The sequence below is a fragment of the Leptonychotes weddellii genome, chromosome 10 (genome assembly GCF_054177405.1).
Source record: "Leptonychotes weddellii isolate Sample4059 chromosome 10, ASM5417740v2, whole genome shotgun sequence".
NCBI lineage: Eukaryota > Metazoa > Chordata > Mammalia > Carnivora > Phocidae > Leptonychotes > Leptonychotes weddellii.
This window is the reverse complement of record NC_138378.1, coordinates 92,350,692-92,370,222: the sequence shown is the minus strand read 5'-3', so window position 1 is coordinate 92,370,222 and position 19,531 is coordinate 92,350,692. Positions and strand designations below refer to the sequence as shown.

Sequence of the window (19,531 nt, the reverse complement as noted above, 5' to 3'; positions counted from 1 at the left end):
GAAATAAAGGAGCAAATCCAAGAGACATGGCTTTTTCTAAAGCCCAGGACTTGAATCTGAGTTTAGAAGCAGCAGAGAGACTGCGAGGCGTCTTGGAACCTGCTGGTAGAAAAATGAGACAGTCACCAGGGGAAGCTCATGGGCCTGGGGGAGATGATGAGTGCATGGGGCATCTTAGGGAGTTTTTACTCCATCCTTCATAGCAGCTACCCCTGCAAGTGGGGTTGGAGGGGCAGGCAAGGTGGCTTTCACATCTTATGATATATAATCTCCTTTAATGGAGGGATTTTGTATAATTTTGACTTCCTTTTTTGTGTGTGTGTGCTTTTTGAGATTTCTCAAATAACTATTTTAACTTCCAGAGTCTCGTTAACCCTTCGTAAAACATCACTCGTGATGGAATGATTCACAGGGTCTGCTGGGGTCTCTGAAAAACACATCAGAGGGGTTTCGTCTCTACTCCTGAGTCTGTGGGTTTCCCTATGGGTGAGTGGTGAGGGCTCTTCCATGTACCTCTTTCTGCGTCTCCCTCCTTCTCTCCTCACTGCCCCCTGCCCCAGCAGAGCCTACCTCTGTCCTTTAAAGGCTCAAAGATCATCAGACAGCCGTCTTTCCCACCAGATAGCAATGCCAGGCTTGGAAAGACTGACCTTGGCATTTTTACAGCTGAAATCAGCCCAGCCTGGCCCAGCCCATGAACAAAACTACAGGCAGCAGGACCGAACCTAGAAGGCACGAGCTCTGCACGCACATCAGACAGCTGTGTCCAGATCCCAGCTCTGCCACCGGTTACCTACCCCATCAGTACATCAATCTTCTCATCTTGAAAATTGGAGATAATGATAGTATTTATTTCCTAGAGGCATTAAGTGGATCAAACCACGATGAAAGGCATTTAGTAAGCGTGCTCTATCATTAGTATTAATATGAACAATAAAATAATAAAACTTTATGACCAAACTCTGTTGCCTGGAGGCAAAGATAACCTTAATACCCTTCCATCTCGGTTCCCACTGGTGGCATTTATTTGCCTCTCTCCATCTCCATGCCAACTGGAATTTTCTTTTCCCAAACCAACCAAGAGCAGAGAGAAAACCTAAATCAGGGCCCGAGTCGCTGCTTGCTCATTTCATGGTGGTCTGCTCTGCCCCTTAAAGATGTGTGTGACATTCGACAGATTCCTTAATCTCATGAGCCCCAATTCCCTCCTGTATAAAACAGGTGTGGCGATACGGACCTCACAGTGTGGGTCAAGAGGCTAGACCATTCCCGGCACACAGCAGGCTTTCAGTTCAAGATAGTTCTCCATCCGGGTTCCAGGTAGGGGTCAGTTCTTTCCTGCCGGCCCATCCCAGACCCTCCTTGCTATGAGTCCCTGATGGTTTGGAGGGAATCTTCTCAATTACACCATAAGCTCCTGAGGGCACATGCAGGGCCCAGGTCTTCCTCCTGTCTTCCTCCCAGGCCTTGGTCCAGGCCAGCCTCCTGGGGGCAGCCAGGGAAGAGGGAGAAGACTGTCAGCCTTCTAGAGGTCCAGAACCAGACACACAAACTCAACAGCCTCCCTTTTCGTCCCCTTTTCTCTCCACTTTCCAAACCACAGCCCTGAGGTTGCTTGAAAAGAACTGGTTCTGTTTGACAAGGGCCTAGAAGGAAAGTTGCCCCAGGCACCCTCAGGGTACATTTGGCTTGGTCAAAGAAGGTATAATGTGTCAGATCCAATCACCCAGCCCCTATGCTCCATTCCCATCCCTCTCTGATGCAAAGGCCTCTGGACAAAGGCAAAGGTCTCCCTTCACCACCCCCTGCCACCAAAGTCCATCCATCATCCAGTAGTGATCCAATGGTCAACTCTCCATTCATCTATTAGCCTCTTCATCTGCCCCAGGAACAGAGCACCTGGAGTTCAGCTCTAACAGAATCTCAGTTCTGGGCTGGGTCCAACACCAAGGCAGCCCCCTTGCTCCTACCCCCAGGTAATGGCTCTAAACAGGTACCTCTCAGCCTTCTCTGTCGTCCCCCCACCCCTACCCTCCGGCTCCTCCAATCAAAGGGAGCAGTGTAAGAGGAGGACACACATCTCAGCCAACCAGGAAAGGGAGAGAAAGAGAAGCTGCAGAGCATCTCTCTGGGCTGGAGAAAGGACGGAAAAAGAAAAGAGCCCTGCCCAGGGAGGGAGACTAGAGGGACACTTGGGACCCCAGACCCAGAGGCCCAGACCCAGAGAGACCAGCCTGGGCAGTGGGAGCTCTGAGAGGCTACAAAGCCTTTCGGTTGCTAGGGTCCTGAAGGGCCTCACCCTCTGACAGGGTCATGGAGTCGTAATGGCTCACGTTCACATCTTGGGACCCACACAGAGGAACTAAGCTCTTTTCCAGAGGAGTAGACAGATCTCTCCTGAGTCACAGCTTTCTGTCTCTTTGTCTGACTATCTTTCTCAGGATTCAGGGCTTTTGTCTCTGCCTCCCTGTCTCTGCATCGTGTTGTCTTATCTTGTCTCTTCTCTTTCTCCCTCTGCCCCCATCTCTGTCTCAAATCACTTCTTAGGGGACTCTGCCTTGGGGCTCCAGCTCTCCACTGTGTAGGAAACCTGACCTTCATCATCTGTTTTTTATATTTTGGAAAGTCAGCTTCACTTCCTACCTGAGGGAAGTGGGGGTGGGAGAGCAGGCTGCCTGACTCCACCCCTTTCCCTCCCCCCTCCTCTTCTGAATCCATCCCCTCCCCCAGCTTCTTGCCCCAGGAAGGCCTATCCTGCTCTCAGTCACTTTGGCATCAAGCCCTGATTCGTGGTCTTCTCTCCACAGCTCACTGTGGGGTGGGGGAGGCAAGGGAGGCCTCTTCTGATCAACTGACCACTGGTTTGCTGATTTGGAAAAACGTGAAAATTCCAGGCACAGTAAAAGCCCGGGAGGCTGAGGGATTTCACCAGTGGAAACCAGGATGGAAGTAAAGTCATTTCTGCCTCTGGGCAGAGTTACAGCCAACCAAGCAATGTGGTCACAGATGTTTATTTGTTTGATATGACCGTGAATACTAGCAATAAATCACACATACTGAGGGCTTGCCCTGTGCCAGGCACTTTACATGTCTTTGCATATCATCACTCAACAACTTCACGTGGTAGTGACTAGTATTTTCTCCCATTTTCTTCGCGAGAAAACTCGACACAGAGAGGTTACCTACCTTGCCCAAGGTAACTCAGCTAATGAGATTTGAACCCCGATTTCTCTGACTCCAAGTCCCAAGCTCTCAACTCTACATCAAAGTTTCCAAGACCAGAGAAATGTATTTTGTACATTTCCTTTTAAAGGAAATAAATCCACAGAACTCTGAGAATATACCTTCAAGATCCCAGGGACCCAGGCACCCGAGAAGCATTATGTGTAACTCGCTACTTTCCAGAAGACCTAGAAGAACCAGCTAGCAAAGACTACACAGAGAGGCTAGAAGAGAGCATTTCAGGAAGGAGGAGCTGGGAGGGCAACCTGGGAAAACACAGATGATGGCTGCAAGTCAGGACACAGGGCAGGCACGGGGCTGGGGAAGTCTGGCTCCATGCAGGGGCCAACAGGGCTGGGGGCAGGGCTGGGGCAGCTCATGGAGGCCCAACGGCCCAGTTCAGTTCACCCTCCAAGTTTTCAAGCAGGAGCATAATACTCCAAAAGAGGTGTTTAAGACCTGGGCTGGAGGTTAAAGGGAGACGACTAAGAGAGCTGCTGAGAGGCAGCCCAGGACCACCTGACACAACATGCAGACAGGAGGTGTCTAAGACATTTCCAGAGAAATCTAGCATTTTGGAGTCTGAACCCTCTGCCTCCTTCCCAAGGATAGCTATCCAAGTTAGCCTTTGGGGTAGGTAGGGGTGTGGCAGGCAGGGGGAGAAACAGGAAGATGCGGTGTGTCTGCAGCACTGAGCCTTCACACTAGCAGAGACTCTGGTCTGCGGGCGGCTGTGGCCCTGAGTGACAGCTGGAGGAAGACTCTCTTGTGAAGATGGCATTCAGTGCTCAAAGTTGGACACTGGCCTGAGGAGGAGGCTGGCCCTGCCGGGTCTCCAGGACAGGGCCAGTGGGCAGACTATGGATCCCAAGCTTGAAGCAGTAGTCTGTCTTTTTCAATTCTTTTAAAATGATGATTCTTCTCCCTGGGTGGCAAAAAAAAAAAAAAAAGCAAACAAGCAGAATTTGGTTAAGAACTCAAGAACTGCCAATTCAGAAACTCTAATCTCCAAAAGTGCAATCCCTTTTTTTCAGAGGCCAAAAACCTATTTCCATCAAAGATTGTGTGTGTCTGTGTGTCTGAGACTGGCGGGGGAGACAGAGTGGGTGTGAGGAGAGCGCTGAAATGTCTTCGTTCCCGTGTGGGAAGCTACCGCTCCGTGGGCTTCCACGTGTGCCTTGTATGTACATTTGTGCCTGTTCCTCAGGCCCCTGTGTGCACTGAACTTTCAGACCATAATAGAAACACCGAGCCTTGGCAAAGATATCATAGGAATAATTATCTAATTTCAGAACATGTTATTACAATACCTACTTGATGTGTAACAAACTTAACAATGTTCACCTTATATTCACCAGCTCTAAGTTGGAGACTCACAGTGCCAAGTCCTACCTCAGGGGCTTCTCCGAGACCCTAGAGCAGAGCAGGCCCCAAAGAAAGCTCTTTAAGGAATATCCACCCCACCCCCACCCCCCATCCCCCACTCCATGGCTTCCTCCTGGATGCAGAGGTTTGGCTGGGGAGATTCGAGGAGATTGCTGGAAGAGGGGCAGAGCCTAACTTGGTTGGCATCTCTGTTCCTCCCAGAATCCCCAGTCCTCACCAGGAGAGGAGCCCCTGGAACTGGGAAGAGAGCAGCCATATTGGGGTCACGGAGGCAGATAGGCTTTCCCTGACTCAGCAGTGGGCCAGGGGGCCTCAGGATCTGCAAGCCTCCCTTCTTCCCCAGGGGCTGGGTTGGACTGAGGCTGTGTGAGGAGAATGTTTGCTGTTTGCTGCTGTTGACTTTAGCCAGTAGCTCTGTTTACAAACCCAGGTTGGTTTTCCCAGCACAGTTAATTAGAACAAAGACATCTGGTGTGAGGGCTGGGGAGGGCATCTGCTCAGAACATTGCCCCCACACCCAGCAGCGGTGGGCCAGCATGGGGCAGAGCAGCTAAACAGGGCCAGACCGAACCCACCAAACTCAAGGTTCTCAGAAGAACCGTGGCTTTTCTCACTCTGCCTTTCCCATGCCTGCTAACTTGGACTGGGCCCCAACGCTCCAGCCTTAGGGCACCCCAAGAGTCAGGGATGGATGCCCCTACCTCAGTGGAATCCCAGGCTGGAGATCAAAGACTCAGTCCTCCCCTCTGCCCTTCCATGTCCAAAAGAACTGGGAGAGAGATTCCCGTCCGCTCTCTCATCACAGTGACTCTGCATTCTGTAGGAATGCCAGACCTCTTCAGCCCCCTGGAGGAAAATCTCCCCTCCCTGACACCCCCTCAGAGAGGTGTCCTTCCGACACCCCCTGACTCCTCTCCAGCCAATCTCTGACACTGCGGGGAGGAAAGAGATTAACCAGTCCAGAACCAGAGGGAGGCAGGAAGGTGCCCAGGAAGGTGAGAGGTTCTGGGTGGACAGTTCCAGGGCTGTGGGGAAGTGGAGGGCTGGGATGGGGAGGGGCAGCAGCTTATCTCTCCCAGGAGGGGGGAAGCTCACTCCAAACAGCTAATGCACTGACGTGTGAAAGCCCCTCAATTAGCACTAATGATGCAATCAGGGAGGGAGGAGGAGGGACCAGAAGTTCTGGCGGAGTCAGCACCAGCTTACACACAGGGTACACACTCCCTTCCTTCGACACAGTGGCCCCTTCAGACACACCAGTGCACACACTCCACAGACAGCCTGGACCACGCACGTCCGTGGGTACAAATGCACCCTTTGCACAAACTACTAGCATGCATATGGTTCGCGATCCGCTGCTGACTGCGGGGATCCCGGGGAGAGGAGTTCGATCTGGGGCTTCAGGGTCAAGGAAAATGAGAAGCCAGAAAGCCTTGGTGGCTGAGGTTGAAGAGGGCATCTTCGATTATTCCTCTGATCCCAGAATTCCCGACCCACGCAGGCTCGCAGGTGCCAGCCTCTCTACGGCCACCTCCCCACACCACCCCCACCCCTTCGCCCCGGGATCCGGGACTGGGCGAGGAGCCTCTATCCCCAGCCCCCACCCCGGAGGGAGGCCCTGGGTTCCGGGAGAGAGCTCTGAGAGCACACGGACCCCCAGCACCCCAGAGCCAGCTGCTCGTCCCCTCCGGAGCCCGTTACCCGCCGACCTCCCCCCTCTATCTTCTCCCCCACCCCGCCCGGCCGGCTCCGTTATCCGCCTCCTGGTCCCGTTATCCGGCAGCCCCGGCCCCGTTATCCGCCCTCGCGCCGGGCCCGGAGCTCCCGCGTGTCGCGGGGTCGCCGCCGCCCCTTCCCCCTTTCGCGGCCCGAGCTCGGGGGCCCGCGGGCTGGGCAGGGCCGGAGCCGCCTCCGCGCCGCTTCCCAGGCCCGGACGGCCGCGGGAGGAGGTCCCGCTGTCAGTCAGCGGGGAAGGCCGGGCCGGGCGGCCGGAGGGGGCGGCGCCGAGGACGGGCTCGGGCCGGGAGCTGGGAGGCGGAGGCGGAGGGGGCGGGGGCGCGGTGGCTCCGGGCCTTATAAGCGGCGGGGGCAGGGCGGGAGGGAGGCAAGTGTCAGGCCGATGTGCGGCCCGCGAGGGGCCGGGGTCGGGGCCGCCGGGGCCATGCGCTCGGACTGGGCAGGGGGCCGGAGGGGCGCAGAGCGGAGCCGCCTCGGAGCCTGAGCCTCCGGGGCGAGGGAGCCGCGCGGGGCCGGCCGGCTGGGGGGAGGGGAGCGATGCGGCGCCGGCGGGCGGCGGTAGCCGCGGGTTTCTGCGCCTCCTTCCTGCTGGGCTCCGTCCTCAACGTGCTCTTCGCACCGGGGTCGGAGCCTCCGCGGCCAGGCCAGTCCCCCGGGCCCTCGCCAGCCCCGGGCCCGGGCCGTCGCGGGGGCCGCGGGGAACTGGCCCGGCAGATCCGAGCGCGCTACGAGGAGGTGCAGCGCTATTCCCGCGGGGGCCCCGGGCCCGGGGCCGGCCGGCCGGAGCGGCGGCGCCTGATGGACCTGGCTCCGGGCGGGCCGGGCCTGCAGCGTCCCCGGCCCCCGCGGGCCCGGCCCCTGCCCGACGGCGCCCCGAGCTGGCCCCCGGCTCCCGGCCCGGGCTCCCCCGGCTCGGGCCCGCGCCTGGGCTGCGCCGCGCTCCGCAACGTGTCCGGCGCACAGTACGTGGGCTCAGGCTACACCAAGGCCGTGTACCGGGTCCGCCTGCCGGGCGGCGCCGCGGTGGCGCTCAAGGCGGTGGACTTCAGCGGCCACGATCTGGGCAGCTGCGTGCGCGAGTTCGGGGCTCGGAGGGGCTGCTACCGGCTGGCGGCCCACAAGCTGCTCAAGGAGATGGTGCTGCTGGAGCGGCTGCGGCACCCCAACGTGTTGCAGGTACGACGGTGGGGGTGAGAGGGTGAGGGTGCTGGCTGGACGTGCCCAGGTCCGGTCACTCTGACTGGAAGAGAACCCTCGGCCATAGAGATAAAGACTGTGCCCAGGTTAAGTAGGGGCAGAACCCCGACCGCGGCCGCTTCCCACTACACTACCCTGCCCCTCACTCCTGAGTGGGCGTCTCTTTACGGAGGGACTCCTGCGTCTCTCAGCTTCCACCCCATATCCTTTGAAGACAGAGACCAGGACGGAGGGTCCCAAAACTCGAGGTAGGGGTGCGAGTCTGTTAGGACTTAGGACCCTGCTTCTGGCTGGAGCTAGGGTGTTGAGCACCAGGGAAATAACCCCAAGCCAAGACACAGAGGTCATCCCTGAGTCAGGATTCCAACTGCAGTGATAGGGCCCCCTTTCTTGATGGAATCTGAACCCCACTTCTCTCAACGTCCAGTGGCTTGTCAGGCTTTGAAGATCGGATGGGACAACAACGGGGTTGGGAAGGGCTAGAAAGAGACCCTGTATTGGGCTTGATTCCCAGAGAATATCCCCACCCCCTACCCCACCCAGAAGCCACTGGAAGGACTGGAGGGAATTGGGTAGTAGGCCAGAAAATGCACAGCCCTTCCCAGAAGTGACCCCGCCATTCTCCAGGCCTTAAAGACAGCCCTTGGATCATGAAGGAAGCCTTAGGATCTTAGCTCAGTGCTCAGGGGACAGGCTACGGGCCTGAGGGTCTCAGGGTCACATTATCAGAGCAGATGTGGCCAGTGGCTGGAAGACTGAAAAGGCCAGATGCCCAGGTTCCTACTAAATGGGACTCTGTCTCTCCTGTTCACTGAGGAGCAGAGGGGAGAGATGAGACCCCACCTTGTCCCCTCCGGGCTAGACTAAGAGAGTGGGCCACTCACAGCCCCAGCACTGCCCTAACACACCCACTTCCTCCTCTCCCCCAGCTCTCTGTCCTTGAGTCGGCCCTAGGATTAGACAAACTCTTCCCTTGCACATGTCTGAGCAGCCTGAGAGGGGAATCCCTGACTGGTCTTGGCCCGCTGAACAGAGGGTGTGTGCAGACTCCCCAGCAGAGGAACCTCGCCCACACCTTGCACCTCCGAGCCCCCTCAAATTAACCTTTCTGCACCCAGCACAACTGAAGAGAAATCTAGGAGTCCCTCCCTCCTCTTGTAAGGACTGAGATAGACCCCAGGCCTGGGTGGGTACTGCGGAACAAGAGAGAGGCGAGAGGGCTATTTATATTCCTGCTGGCTCCAGGTCTCCCCAGGCTCCCCCGACTCTGGTCAGACACTTGTGACCAGGTCCTACGCCCTGAACTGGTGGCAGGAGGTCGGGCAGAGCCAACGGTTGTGACCAGCCATGCCTGGATGCCCAGCTGACACTGGGCCTGGAGCTTCAGGGAGTGAGGGACTGGTTACGTGGCCATTCTAACTGGGAGGATCTTGTTCTCTTCGCTTCCCAGGGGCTCTTGGGAACTTTTTGGCAACCCTGGGGTGTCAGCCAGATTCTGAGGCAGTGGAGAAGCAGGACATTAAGTGTTAGTTAATTGATTCAAGAGGCCCCCCACACACACACCTCCCTTAGGACAGGTTTGAGGTTTTGATGTGCTCTCCTGTCTCTTAAGGAATTTCTCCCTCCCTCACTCACCCTACCCAAGCTTCCTGACCAGCATCTAGCTAACTGCCCCCACGCATCTCACAGAATGGTCCTCCGCTTTAATGTCAGGCCTCTGCCCGATTCTGAAAGCACCCCCCAAAATACATCTATATTACATAGGTAATACATATATATTACAGCTGAATAGTTTTCACCCAAGACTGGGTCTGTCTGAGGTCGGCTGTGTGACTTTTACAGGGTCGGAGACTGGGGGTAGTTGCCCTAGGGCACCAAGTGTTAGAAGGTGGGGAGGGTCCCTTTCCATCTGGGGAAAGGTAAAAAGCTACCATGAGCGAGGAAGAAAGGGTCCCTGAGTTTGAGTTTAGGAACTGTTTTGGGGTGACCGCCAGCCAGAGTCCCTCTGGCCTCTTCCTCAGGGCCACCTCTGCTGCCACGGAAGCCCGCTGTGGGGTACAGGGGTTGCTCAGGAGGCTGCAGTGAGGGTGTGCAATGTTTCAATACCTCTTACTCATTTAAAATTTCAAAACCATTTGACTGCTGAACCAGGGAGGAGCCAAAGAATGTTTCTTAGAGTTCCGGCTCCCCCAGGCCACCCGGAGGCCCCATCCCCATCTCTGGTAGCCCCCAAGTTGGTTCTGTGGATTCTACTAGAAAAGCCCCAGGTAGCATGTCCCACCATGCACCTCCCAGCACTTTCTCTGGTCTCTGGGGACCTGCCTGGGCGAGATCTCTCTATCTTTCTTCTGTCACCCCCTACACACACACACACACACACACACACACATACACACTTCTCACGTGATAGATGCCTCTATAGCCCAGGGTCAAAGGGCAAAAGGGTCTTCCCTCCCCCCAACCTCCACAGTTCCAGGATCTCAGGCCTCAGATGGGGCCCCAGCCTGCTTGGGCCCAGATTCTGGCCCTGCTAGAGTATATTTCTTCTCCCAAACGAACAAAAGATGCGACTGAAATGCTCAGCCTCACGCTTCCTGGGGGGGTTAATGGTGTCTTTTTATTTTTTCCTGAGGGGTGTTGATTAATACCTCGTTAACAGCGCATTTAACGACCTCCGGGTGTTTAATAACCTTCAGAAGTTTCCCACAAAGGCTCAGACTCTGGGCAAGAAAATGAGAACCAGGCCCCAGGGCTGCTCCCCTTACCTTCCCCCCCACCCCCCACCCCCGCCCCACCGGGGCCTGGGGCCTCCCTGGGCTAATGCGAGGTGGGGGAGCAGAGAGAGAGAGAGGGAAGAAGAGGGTGCCTGGGACTGTCCCCTGATCCCTGGTTTGCAGCCCTGCTGATCTAATGGCGGCCCTGAGCCGTGCCTTCTCTCATGCCGGCAGGCTTGGGGCAGCTGGCTCCAGGAAGGGGGAGCTGAAAGGGCACTCCTGGGACGGAAGAGGGCACGTGAGGGCCTGGAGTGGATCTGGGAGGGGTGTGAATGATGGTAAGAAGGGTGACAGTATGCAGGGACATCTAACCTGTGGGCTTGGCTCCCCCCTGCTCTGCAACCCCACCCTCCCCCCAGCCCCCACATTGTGCAGCTCTCCCCTCTCCCTACTGTGGTCTGGACAACTCAGCCTTTGTGTTTCTACCCCACAGGGTGCTGGTTGTTTTGAGCCTCATCTGATCCCTGGCTGATGGGCAGTGTGGTGGGGGAGGCTGGAGGAAGCAGGGCTCTCTCTCTGGATGCTGGTTTAGGTGTTAATGACAAAGTCAGGCTGTGCTTCCCAGAAGTCCCTGACTAGATGAGCTGTACCGAGCCCATCCTCAGGTCCTGTGGAGTGGGCAGGCCCTTGTGAGCATGCCCCCAAAGAACTGATCTTCCGCAGAAACCATCCCTTACTACTAATCCCATTGGTGGGTGTGACCACCCCCACCACCAACATATGCAAAGAACACCCAAGGTTGTGCCCCTTGGATGCTTTGTTCTTATAAATGCTTGTTACCAGTCCGAGGGAGCTTGTTTTTCCGCCCACAAGACCAGAGCTGAGAAAAAATGAAGTTGCCAGAAAGTAGAAATGATAAGGAATAGAAGCCCGGGACGCCTGAGTGGCTCAGTCGGTTAATCGTTTGCCTTCGGTTCAGATCCTGATCCCAGGGTCCTGGGATGGAGCCCTGCATCAGGGTCCTTGCTCATCGGGGAGCCTGCTTCTCCCTCTGCCTGCCGCTCCCCCTGCTTGTGCTCACTCTCTCTCTCTCTCTGTCTCTCTGACAAATAAATAAATAAAATCTTAAAAAAAAGGAATCGAGGACTGGAGCAGGAGAGGAGGTAGAATACCCATTTGCTGGCTTGTTGATTAACAAACGGTATTCGTAGAAAGAACCAGGCTGTGGAATCCAAGTGACATAAATATGAATGCTAGCTCCTGCATTAGCTGTGTGATGTTACGCAAGTAACTTAACTTCTCTGAGTTAGTTTCCTCACCTGTAAATTGGAGATTATAAGAATCAAGTTATGCATGTAGAACACTTAGCACAGTGCCTGGCACATGGCTGACACGTGGTGTCCAGACCTGCCCATTTACCTGAGCAGCAGGAGGTAGGAGGCTGAAGTCGCCAGCAGGAGCTCTGGCTGCGGGGACAGAGGGCAGGCTTCCCCGGGCCATGCTGCTGTTCTCTTCTGGCCTGAGCTGAAGCAACAGCCTAGGGATCAGGGTGGGAGGTGCGTAGTGCAGAGGGAGGGGGGCCTCTGACAGCCCAGCCCTTCTCTGTCCCCACTCCGACCCTGTGACCTAATGACCTGCCCTGGGCCTCCCCCAGCTCTATGGCTACTGCTACCAGGACAGCGAGGACATCCCGGACACCCTGACCACCATCACAGAGCTGGGTGCCCCTGTGGAGATGATCCAGCTCCTGCAGACTTCCTGGGAGGACCGCTTCCGAGTGAGCAGGGCAGAGGGCTGGGCCCTGGGCTCCTTGCTGGGATGGTTTTCCCTTAGAAGGCCAGCCCTCCAGAGCAGCTTGGACTCCTTCTCAGTCAGAAAAAGGAGGGAAAGATGGAGCAAAACTGACTCAGCTGTCAGCCAAAGGGTTAAAAAAAGAAGCAAGACATAGAAGATCCTGACGTTTTTGTGCTCCTTACACACACACACACACACACACACACACACACACACGTGCATGCACGCCCGTGTAGCCTGGCTGCCAGAGGGCCAGTGTCCTAGGACTAGAAAAGACCTTAAAGTCATCTTGACCCTCCATTTCCACGCACCGGACTAAAACCACACTCAAGATGCAACTTCAAGGAGGAGAGCCGGTATCTGCAGACTTCCATGCGGCCTATTTCCCAGCGACTCCATGTTACTTTCAGGGTCAGGTCAGCCCAGGGTTACTAGAAAATCACTGGCTTGCTCTGTAAGGCCCCTGGCCCTCAGCCCTTAGTAAGCACTGGAGCCTTTAAGAGAAAAGCCAAACCCCCCCCCGCCCCAAAGGGGTGAGCCCTGGAGTCTCCCAGGCCCCCCTCCCAGGAGAGAAGCCTATGAGCAGCCTTGTGTCTGCCCCTCAGATCTGCCTGAGCCTGGGCCGGCTCCTTCACCACCTGGCCCACTCCCCACTGGGCTCGGTCACTCTGCTGGACTTCCGCCCCCGACAGTTCGTGCTGGTGGATGGAGAGCTGAAGGTGACAGATCTGGACGACGCACGCGTGGAGGAGACGCCGTGTGCAAGCAGTGCTGACTGCATCCTGGAGTTTCCGGCCAGGAACTTCAGCCTGCCCTGCTCGGCCCAGGGCTGGTGTGAGGGCATGAATGAGAAGCGCAACCTCTACAATGCCTACAGGTGACCTCCAACCCCCCACCCCCCCAGGAAGGCTGGGGAGGAAGAGTGAGCCAGGGAGGGCATGGCAAGGGGAGAGCCCACATGGGGTCCAGGAGGCCAGCCAGGGTGGGGAGACTCCACCTTGATCAATGGAGGAGCAGGGGTGGGGAAGGTCTTCTACCCACTCAAGAAGGGAACATTCAGGCTCCCGGAGATGAGGCTAAAAATAGTCATCTCCAAGGAGAATCTGGGGTGGGGGGTGGCAGCTGGAGGCTTCTTAAAATAGTGTCAGATTCAGAGCCTAGGGCTGGTGGGACTGGCACTACCCCTTCGTCCCCTGGTCCTTCAGTCTTGGAAGCTCCTCACTGGGCCTCAGCTATGGGGCTGCTGTCACAGTGATCAGCTCAGGGGATAAGGTGGCACTGGGTGGTGGCGGAGTCCTGGGGACGGATGGGGAAAAGAGACCTCAGATTGCAGCGTGGTATAAAGTTAAGGTGTGGCCTTAGCATGTGTCCTGATCCCTACCCTGAGTCCTGAGTAGTGGACTCCTTCATTCGCTCTGGGGTTATGCCTGGGTGGTAGGCCTGAGGGATCAGGCTCCCTGGCCAGATTAAGGTTCTGTCCCAAGTTGGGGCAGAGGAAGGAGGTGTCCCCAAGGCCGGACCACTGAGCCCCTGGTTTCTCTCTGCCCCAGGTTTTTCTTCACATACCTCCTGCCCCACAGTGCCCCACCCGCACTGCGGCCTCTGCTGGACAGCATTGTCAACGCCACGGGTGAGCTCTCCAGGCGCCGTCTGCTTCCCATCACCGTCCCCCAGCAGGCATGGGGTCGAAAATGCCCCAGGACAGCACAGTATGGCGTTTCCCAAAGTGGCATTCCATGGCAAACCCCCTTCCCAGTCCACTGGTCACCCGGGCCCAGGTTCCAGGGGAAGAGAGGGAAAGGCAGCAGGTTGCAGACCGCGGGGAGGGGTAGGAGCGCGGGCACCCTCTCCTAGCCACACTGCACTCCGCAGGAGAGCTCAGCTGGGGAGTAGACGAGACTCTGGCCCGGCTGGAGAGAGTGCTGCACCTGTTCCGGAGCGGGCAGTATCTGCAGAACAGCTCAGCAGGCAGCAGAGCCGGTGAGTGGCTCCCGCAGGGCTCCAGGGGCTCCAGGAGCTCGGGAGCAGGGGGGAGGGTGAGTGGTCCCCTTAATCGCGCTAAGCGGCTCATCCTCCTAAGGCACACTTGAAGAGACCACTGACTGTTTAGCCTCTACTTGGAGGTCTTCTCTCTGGCTGAGCCAGAATGACTATAATTCTGCCTTGACCTCGGGGCAGGGGGCCAGGGGGCGGGGCAGGCATCGACACCCCTTCTCTGGGTAGCTCCAGACCCCACTCTGTATTGACTGTGTGACTTTGAGCAGCTTCCCTACACCTTGAGCCTCATTTTTCTCTCCTGTGAACTGGGTTTAATATTTCCTGCCTCACAAAATGCTTATGGGGATTCAATGCTAGGCGAAGTGTGTGCGAGCAATTAACTTGCTTCCTGTTACACAGTTGTATTACAGAATATATGTTGGCTCCTCTTTCCTTCCTCTGCCCTTCTGGGGCTAGGAGGGAGGCTGGAGGAGGCTGCGATTCCACACCGAAACCAGCCAAGAAGCCCAGGAGCACGGGGAGAATTGCAGCCCCCAGCCGTCGTCGTTCTGCTGAGGCCCTGGGGTTTATCATGGCTGGCAGGGGGGCCAGGAGTGGGCAGCCTCTGTATTCAAGGAGCTCTGGCCAGTCTTAGGGGTGGGGGAGCCCTCGTTAGCCCTGTAAATAAAGTTTAACGAGGTGAACAATGGCTGGCTCTGTCCCTGAGGACGCCGTTTATGGGGCCATAAATCACAGCCAGCCCTGGACTTTGGTCTAGTCCCTGGTAGAAGAAGGAGGCAGGAGGGCGGGGTGGCCAGAGGCCCAGGGCTTCTGCATTATCAGTCCGGAGCTGGGGCTCCCCAGGCAGCAGGAAGGACTCAGGTGAACGAGCAGCTTCCTGATTGAGGAGCTCGCAGAGCCTCTGGGGGCTCTTTCTGTATAATGGGAAGATTTTTCCTCCAGCTTCCTCCCCCAGACACCAGAGCTGTGGATTCCCCAATGGTCATTTTTGTGTTTCACATTCATTTGCATTCCTCGTAACTTCAGAAATCCCCAACTGCTCCCTCCCTGAGGAGCTTGCCTCATCTCTCTCCCTAAGGCCCAAAGGAAGCAGGACCCAGGGGTGCTCTAAACTCTTGCTACTCAAAGTGTGGTCTGCAGACCAGCAGCACCAGAAGCTGGTTAGAAATGCCCACCCCCAAACCCCACCCCTGACCCCCTAAATCGGGATCTGCATTTTAGCAAGAGTCCCTGGAGATTCACAGGCACACTGAAGTTTGAGAAGCCCAGCTTTAAATGTCCAAAATGTCCCGACCTCAAGCTCTGCGTGTGCATTTATCCCACGATGCACCCGCTGTCAGGTGCTGTCCGAACCCACTGTGCACCCTCAGATTTGGGAGCTGTGGGTCTCCCAAAAACCGAACCTGAGCTTTGCCTTTACTGGGTGCTCAGCCCAGTTCCACAGCAGTAGCTGCCTTCATCCCCATGCGAGGGTGACTGGGCTAGCTTTCAGCTTTCAGTTAGGAAATGAGTCTTAGCCCTTTCCAGGAAGCGGCCCCAGCCCTCCTGCCTGGAAACACAGAGTTCTCATTCGAGCTCCATCCCCAACCCCACAGAGTACCAGCGCCTCCCAGACAGCGCCATCCCCCAGGAAGACTACCGCTGCTGGCCCTCCTACCACCACGGGAGCTGCCTCCTCTCGGTGTTCAACCTGGCTGAGGCCGTGGACATCTGCGAGAGCCATGCCCAGTGCCAGGCCTTTGTGGTCACCAACCAGACCACCTGGACAGGTGAGCCAGTGGGAAGGGAAAGGACGTCCTGAGGGAGGTGACTGGCATTCCCTGGAAGAGACTGACAGGTAGTGGTCCCCCGTCAGAAGCCAGCTTTGATGAAAAGACAAGAAGGCCGAGATGATGAGAGACAAGTCTACGCGTCCTCTAGGCAGTCCCATCGGGGAGAGTGGCCCCGCCTCCAGGGAGAGAAACAGTCCCGTTATCTCTCACCTCTGCCTCCAGGTCGGCAGCTGGTATTTTTCAAGACAGGATGGAGCCACGTGGTCCCTGATCCCAACAAGACGACATATGTGAGGGCCTTGGGCTGACCTCTCGGGGGGCTCAGCTGACAGCGGACCAGCCCCGCCAGCTGGGCTCGCCGGTGGAGGGAGGGAGGGATGGACTTGCACTAGCAACACTGCATGTCACCTGGAAACCCCTGCAGACGAGGCTGACATCCCAGACGGTGAGGTGACCAGGACAACGTGCAATAATGCCAAATGTTAAAATGTGAGTTTACCGGTCTAGGTATGGGACTGCTGGCCCCGGGGCCAGGAATCACGGGAGCGGGGCAGGGGGGCGGACTGCCTTCCCAAGCCTCTGGGCAGCCAGCAAGGCTCAGGCTGGTATCCCCTGGGGGGGCTCTGGCCCTCGCTGGGACAGTTCTGTGGGCAGCCCCATCACTGTGTTCATGGTGTAAGAATGTAGCCAGAGCCCCTGCTGCTGCTGCTGCATGTCACCATCTGGTGGGGGCTGCGTGGGGACAATCAGTCACGGAGTGTTCTCTCAGCTCAACTCCGGACAGAAGACTTGACGGGGATGCTCTGGGATGTGGGGGATTCTGTACCCGGGGAGGCCACCTCTGGCCACCCAACCGGGGGCACCCACAGGCCAGCGCAGAGGCAGGGACAGAGGAGCCCACAAGGTATGAGCCAAGACATGGGGTCAAGGAGCAGGTTGCAGTTTGAGCCAGGACCTGGGGTGGGGGTGGGGCCGGGGTCTTTCTGCCTCATTTGCTTTCAGTGAAAGCCGCAAAGCAGCCAAAACCAGCCTCTCCCCCCTCCTGGAGTTTGTATATCCAGAAGCTTTTGTACTTCTTGTTCATTAAAATGTTTATTTTTGTAAAAAAAAAAAAAAAAAAGTCAATCAATTAATAAATGACGTTTCACGGCAAGGACTCTTCCCAAAGCCACAGTTTCTTGGGCTGACTTGTCCTCATTTAATGTCTTTGGTGTTTGTTTGGGGAAGTGGGGGCAGGAGAGGTCATGGGGGATGACCTTTGGAGGAGTGAAATCTCTGTGGCAAACACTGAAGTTGGCAAAATGTGTTTGCAGGCCCTGCTCCCATGGCGCCCACCTCCCTCCATGGCCCTCCACATCCGTGTCCGGACAAAAGACAGGAGGGACTTCCTCCCCTAGGGACGTTCACGCTTTCACACACACCAGTTCTTTATATACAGAGCTTTTACCTAAAGGACTGGTGTCCTAAGGGTGGGATGTCAGCCACAGTCAGGTTGCGGGGCACTGAGCAACCTGTAGTCAGGTCAGCTTTCTCCCGTTCGGGGTTGGGCCTGGTCATCATCTTCCTGAGCTTTTCTCTGAGCATAAAATATATGGAAAGAGGGGAGAAAGGAAGGTCTACAGAAAGACCAGCCCCCTCTACCTGGGCTTTAGGAGGGAGGGTCTAGGGCGCCTGGGTGGCTCAGTCGGTTAAGCGACTGCCTTCGGCTCAGGTCATGATCCCAGGGTCCTGGGATCGAGTCCCGCATCGGGCTCCCTGCTCTGTGTGGAGCCTGCTTCTCCCTCTCCCACTCCCCCTGCTTGTGTTCCCTCTCTCGCTGTGTCTCTCTCTGTCAAATAAATAAATAAAATCTTAAAAAAAAAAAAAAAAAAGGAGGGAGGCTCTAGCAAGGAAAGGCCCAAGTGTGTGGAAACCCAGAGGGGAAAGTGAGGACCTAAGGGTTCACAATCAATCACACTGAGGCCAGAAGGAGCCCAACATATCTGATACACATCTTCTAACTTGAAATCCTGCATCTTCTCTCCTGTACACTCATTCTGCTTCTAGAATATTTTCAAAGCACACAAACCTTTAAGGGCTTTAAAAAGTATAACCAAACTTTAACTCAGAACCCGATTTCTCCTCAACAGACGTGGTTGTTGTAAGTTCTCATGCCCAAGATGTCCCTGTGGTTCTAAGGGATTGAGGAGGCAATCTCAGTTCTGGAATCCTAATCATGGATGCTGCTCAGACGCTCAAAGTTGCACCTCCCTACCACCATGCCTGGCCCACACGTGCCACATCTCGCCTTTGGCTTCCTGGATTTGGTGACTGTGGGAAGGTCAGAGCCCCCACAGCAACTCATACCATGGCTCAACCAAGTCAGATCCCAGCCGTGCTCACCCCCCTCAGGTCCCACCCTTCCACGGAGGACCTCTGCTTTCTTGAGATCTCCAGACCCCTTTCCTCAGCTGAATTCACGCACTACAACACGTGTAGCCTGCCCGATGGCGTCCAGTGTTAGATTTCCCCTGCCCTCTGTTATTCTCCAGCGGCAGACCAGCACATGGGATTTGAGGACAGGAGGATCCACATCACTATGCTGAGACCGAGGAGGTGTCGTGGGACTGGGGCAGGGAAGTCTGCAGGGTCTATGTAGCCCAGAGGGAAACAAAGACCCTGATTACAGTCAGCAGACAGGCCCATAGGGCCCAGGAAGTGTGTGGCTCAGCGAGGAAAGAGAAGGCTGAAGATGAACCCAGAACTGCCTTCTAGGCTCTAGAAGTTTCTAGAAGTGGCCCGAGGAGAGGGGCAGGCGCTGGCCTCAGCAAGGTACAATTATCATTCCAATTTTATGGACCTGAAAACTGAAGCCTAGATGACAGCTGCTAAGGGATTCAGTAAGCATTCAAATCCCACCGTAACTTCCAAGCCTGTCCCAGAGGGGAGAATCGCAGCAATCTAAGTGAGACGTAGGGAGCCCTTGCTTACTTGGAGTGGATGACAAACTAAAATGGAGGTCCAGGGGCACCTGGGTGGCTCAGTCAGTTAAGTGTCTGCCTTTGGCTCAGGTCATGATCCTAGTGTCCTAGGATTGAGCCCCACATTGGTCTCCCTGCTCAGCAGGGAGCCTGCTTCTCCCTCTCCCTCTGCACCGCCCCCCGCCCATGCTTTCTTGCTCTCAAATAAATAAATAAAATCTAGGGGCGCCTGGGTGGCTCAGATAGTTAAGCGTCTGCCTTTGGCTCAGGTCATGATCCCAGAGTCCTGGGATCGAGCCCCACATCCGGCTCCTCGCTCGGTGGGGAGCCTGCTTCTCCCTCTCCCTCTGCCCCTCCCCCTGCTCATGCTCTCTCTCTCTCTCTCTGTATCTGTCTCGAATGAACAAATAAAACCTTTAATATATAAATAAATAAATAAATAAAATCTAAATAAAAAAATAAATTAAATGGAGGTCCAGAGCACATTAAACTTTTTAAGAAAGACTCAGGTACAGGCGGCTGAGGCGATAGTAGATTGCTTCTTCCTCAGCGAGCGAGCCTTGCCTCAGAACCTAGATACCTGGGAGGAAAAATGGCCAGGTTCAGCCCTGCAGAATAAAGGGCATTCGCAGCTAGGAACAGAGAGGTGACAGAGTGCCCTGAAAGGAAAGGGAGAGTGAGTAAAAAGCCTGAGGCAAAATCACCCCTCCCCCCAGATGGCAGTTCACCATGTAGCCACCTGTCTCCCTGG

The 19,531-nt window shown here is 56.0% G+C and overlaps 1 protein-coding gene and 1 long non-coding RNA gene across 6 annotated transcripts in view; one reads left to right on the top strand and one right to left on the bottom strand.

The window, feature by feature from the left end:
- Positions 1-2,995: 2,995 nt before the first annotated feature.
- LOC145715939 (uncharacterized) overlaps positions 2,996-19,531 on the bottom strand; it is a 51,808-nt gene continuing 35,272 nt past the window's right edge. For all 3 annotated transcript variants that reach the window (XR_014138241.1, XR_014138244.1, XR_014138243.1), the window contains one exon: positions 2,996-4,147. This is a non-coding gene — a long non-coding RNA (uncharacterized LOC145715939). The remainder of the gene's footprint in view (positions 4,148-19,531) is intronic.
- PKDCC (protein kinase domain containing, cytoplasmic) lies at positions 6,707-16,997 on the top strand. 3 transcript variants are annotated; one of them, XM_031025609.2, is made up of 7 exons: positions 6,712-7,521; positions 11,911-12,033; positions 12,656-12,927; positions 13,601-13,680; positions 13,923-14,030; positions 15,644-15,817; positions 16,043-16,997. In XM_031025609.2, exons 1-7 carry the CDS (start codon positions 6,883-6,885, stop codon positions 16,126-16,128), a joined length of 1,482 nt encoding a protein of 493 aa, XP_030881469.2. In that variant the 5' UTR covers positions 6,712-6,882; the 3' UTR covers positions 16,129-16,997. The 3 variants fall into 3 exon arrangements, with proteins under 3 accessions (XP_081652989.1, XP_081652988.1, XP_030881469.2); XM_081796862.1 differs by lacking the exon at positions 16,043-16,997 and having other exon boundaries at positions 6,708-7,521; positions 14,448-15,738; XM_081796863.1 differs by lacking the exons at positions 11,911-12,033; positions 16,043-16,997 and having other exon boundaries at positions 6,707-7,521; positions 14,448-15,738.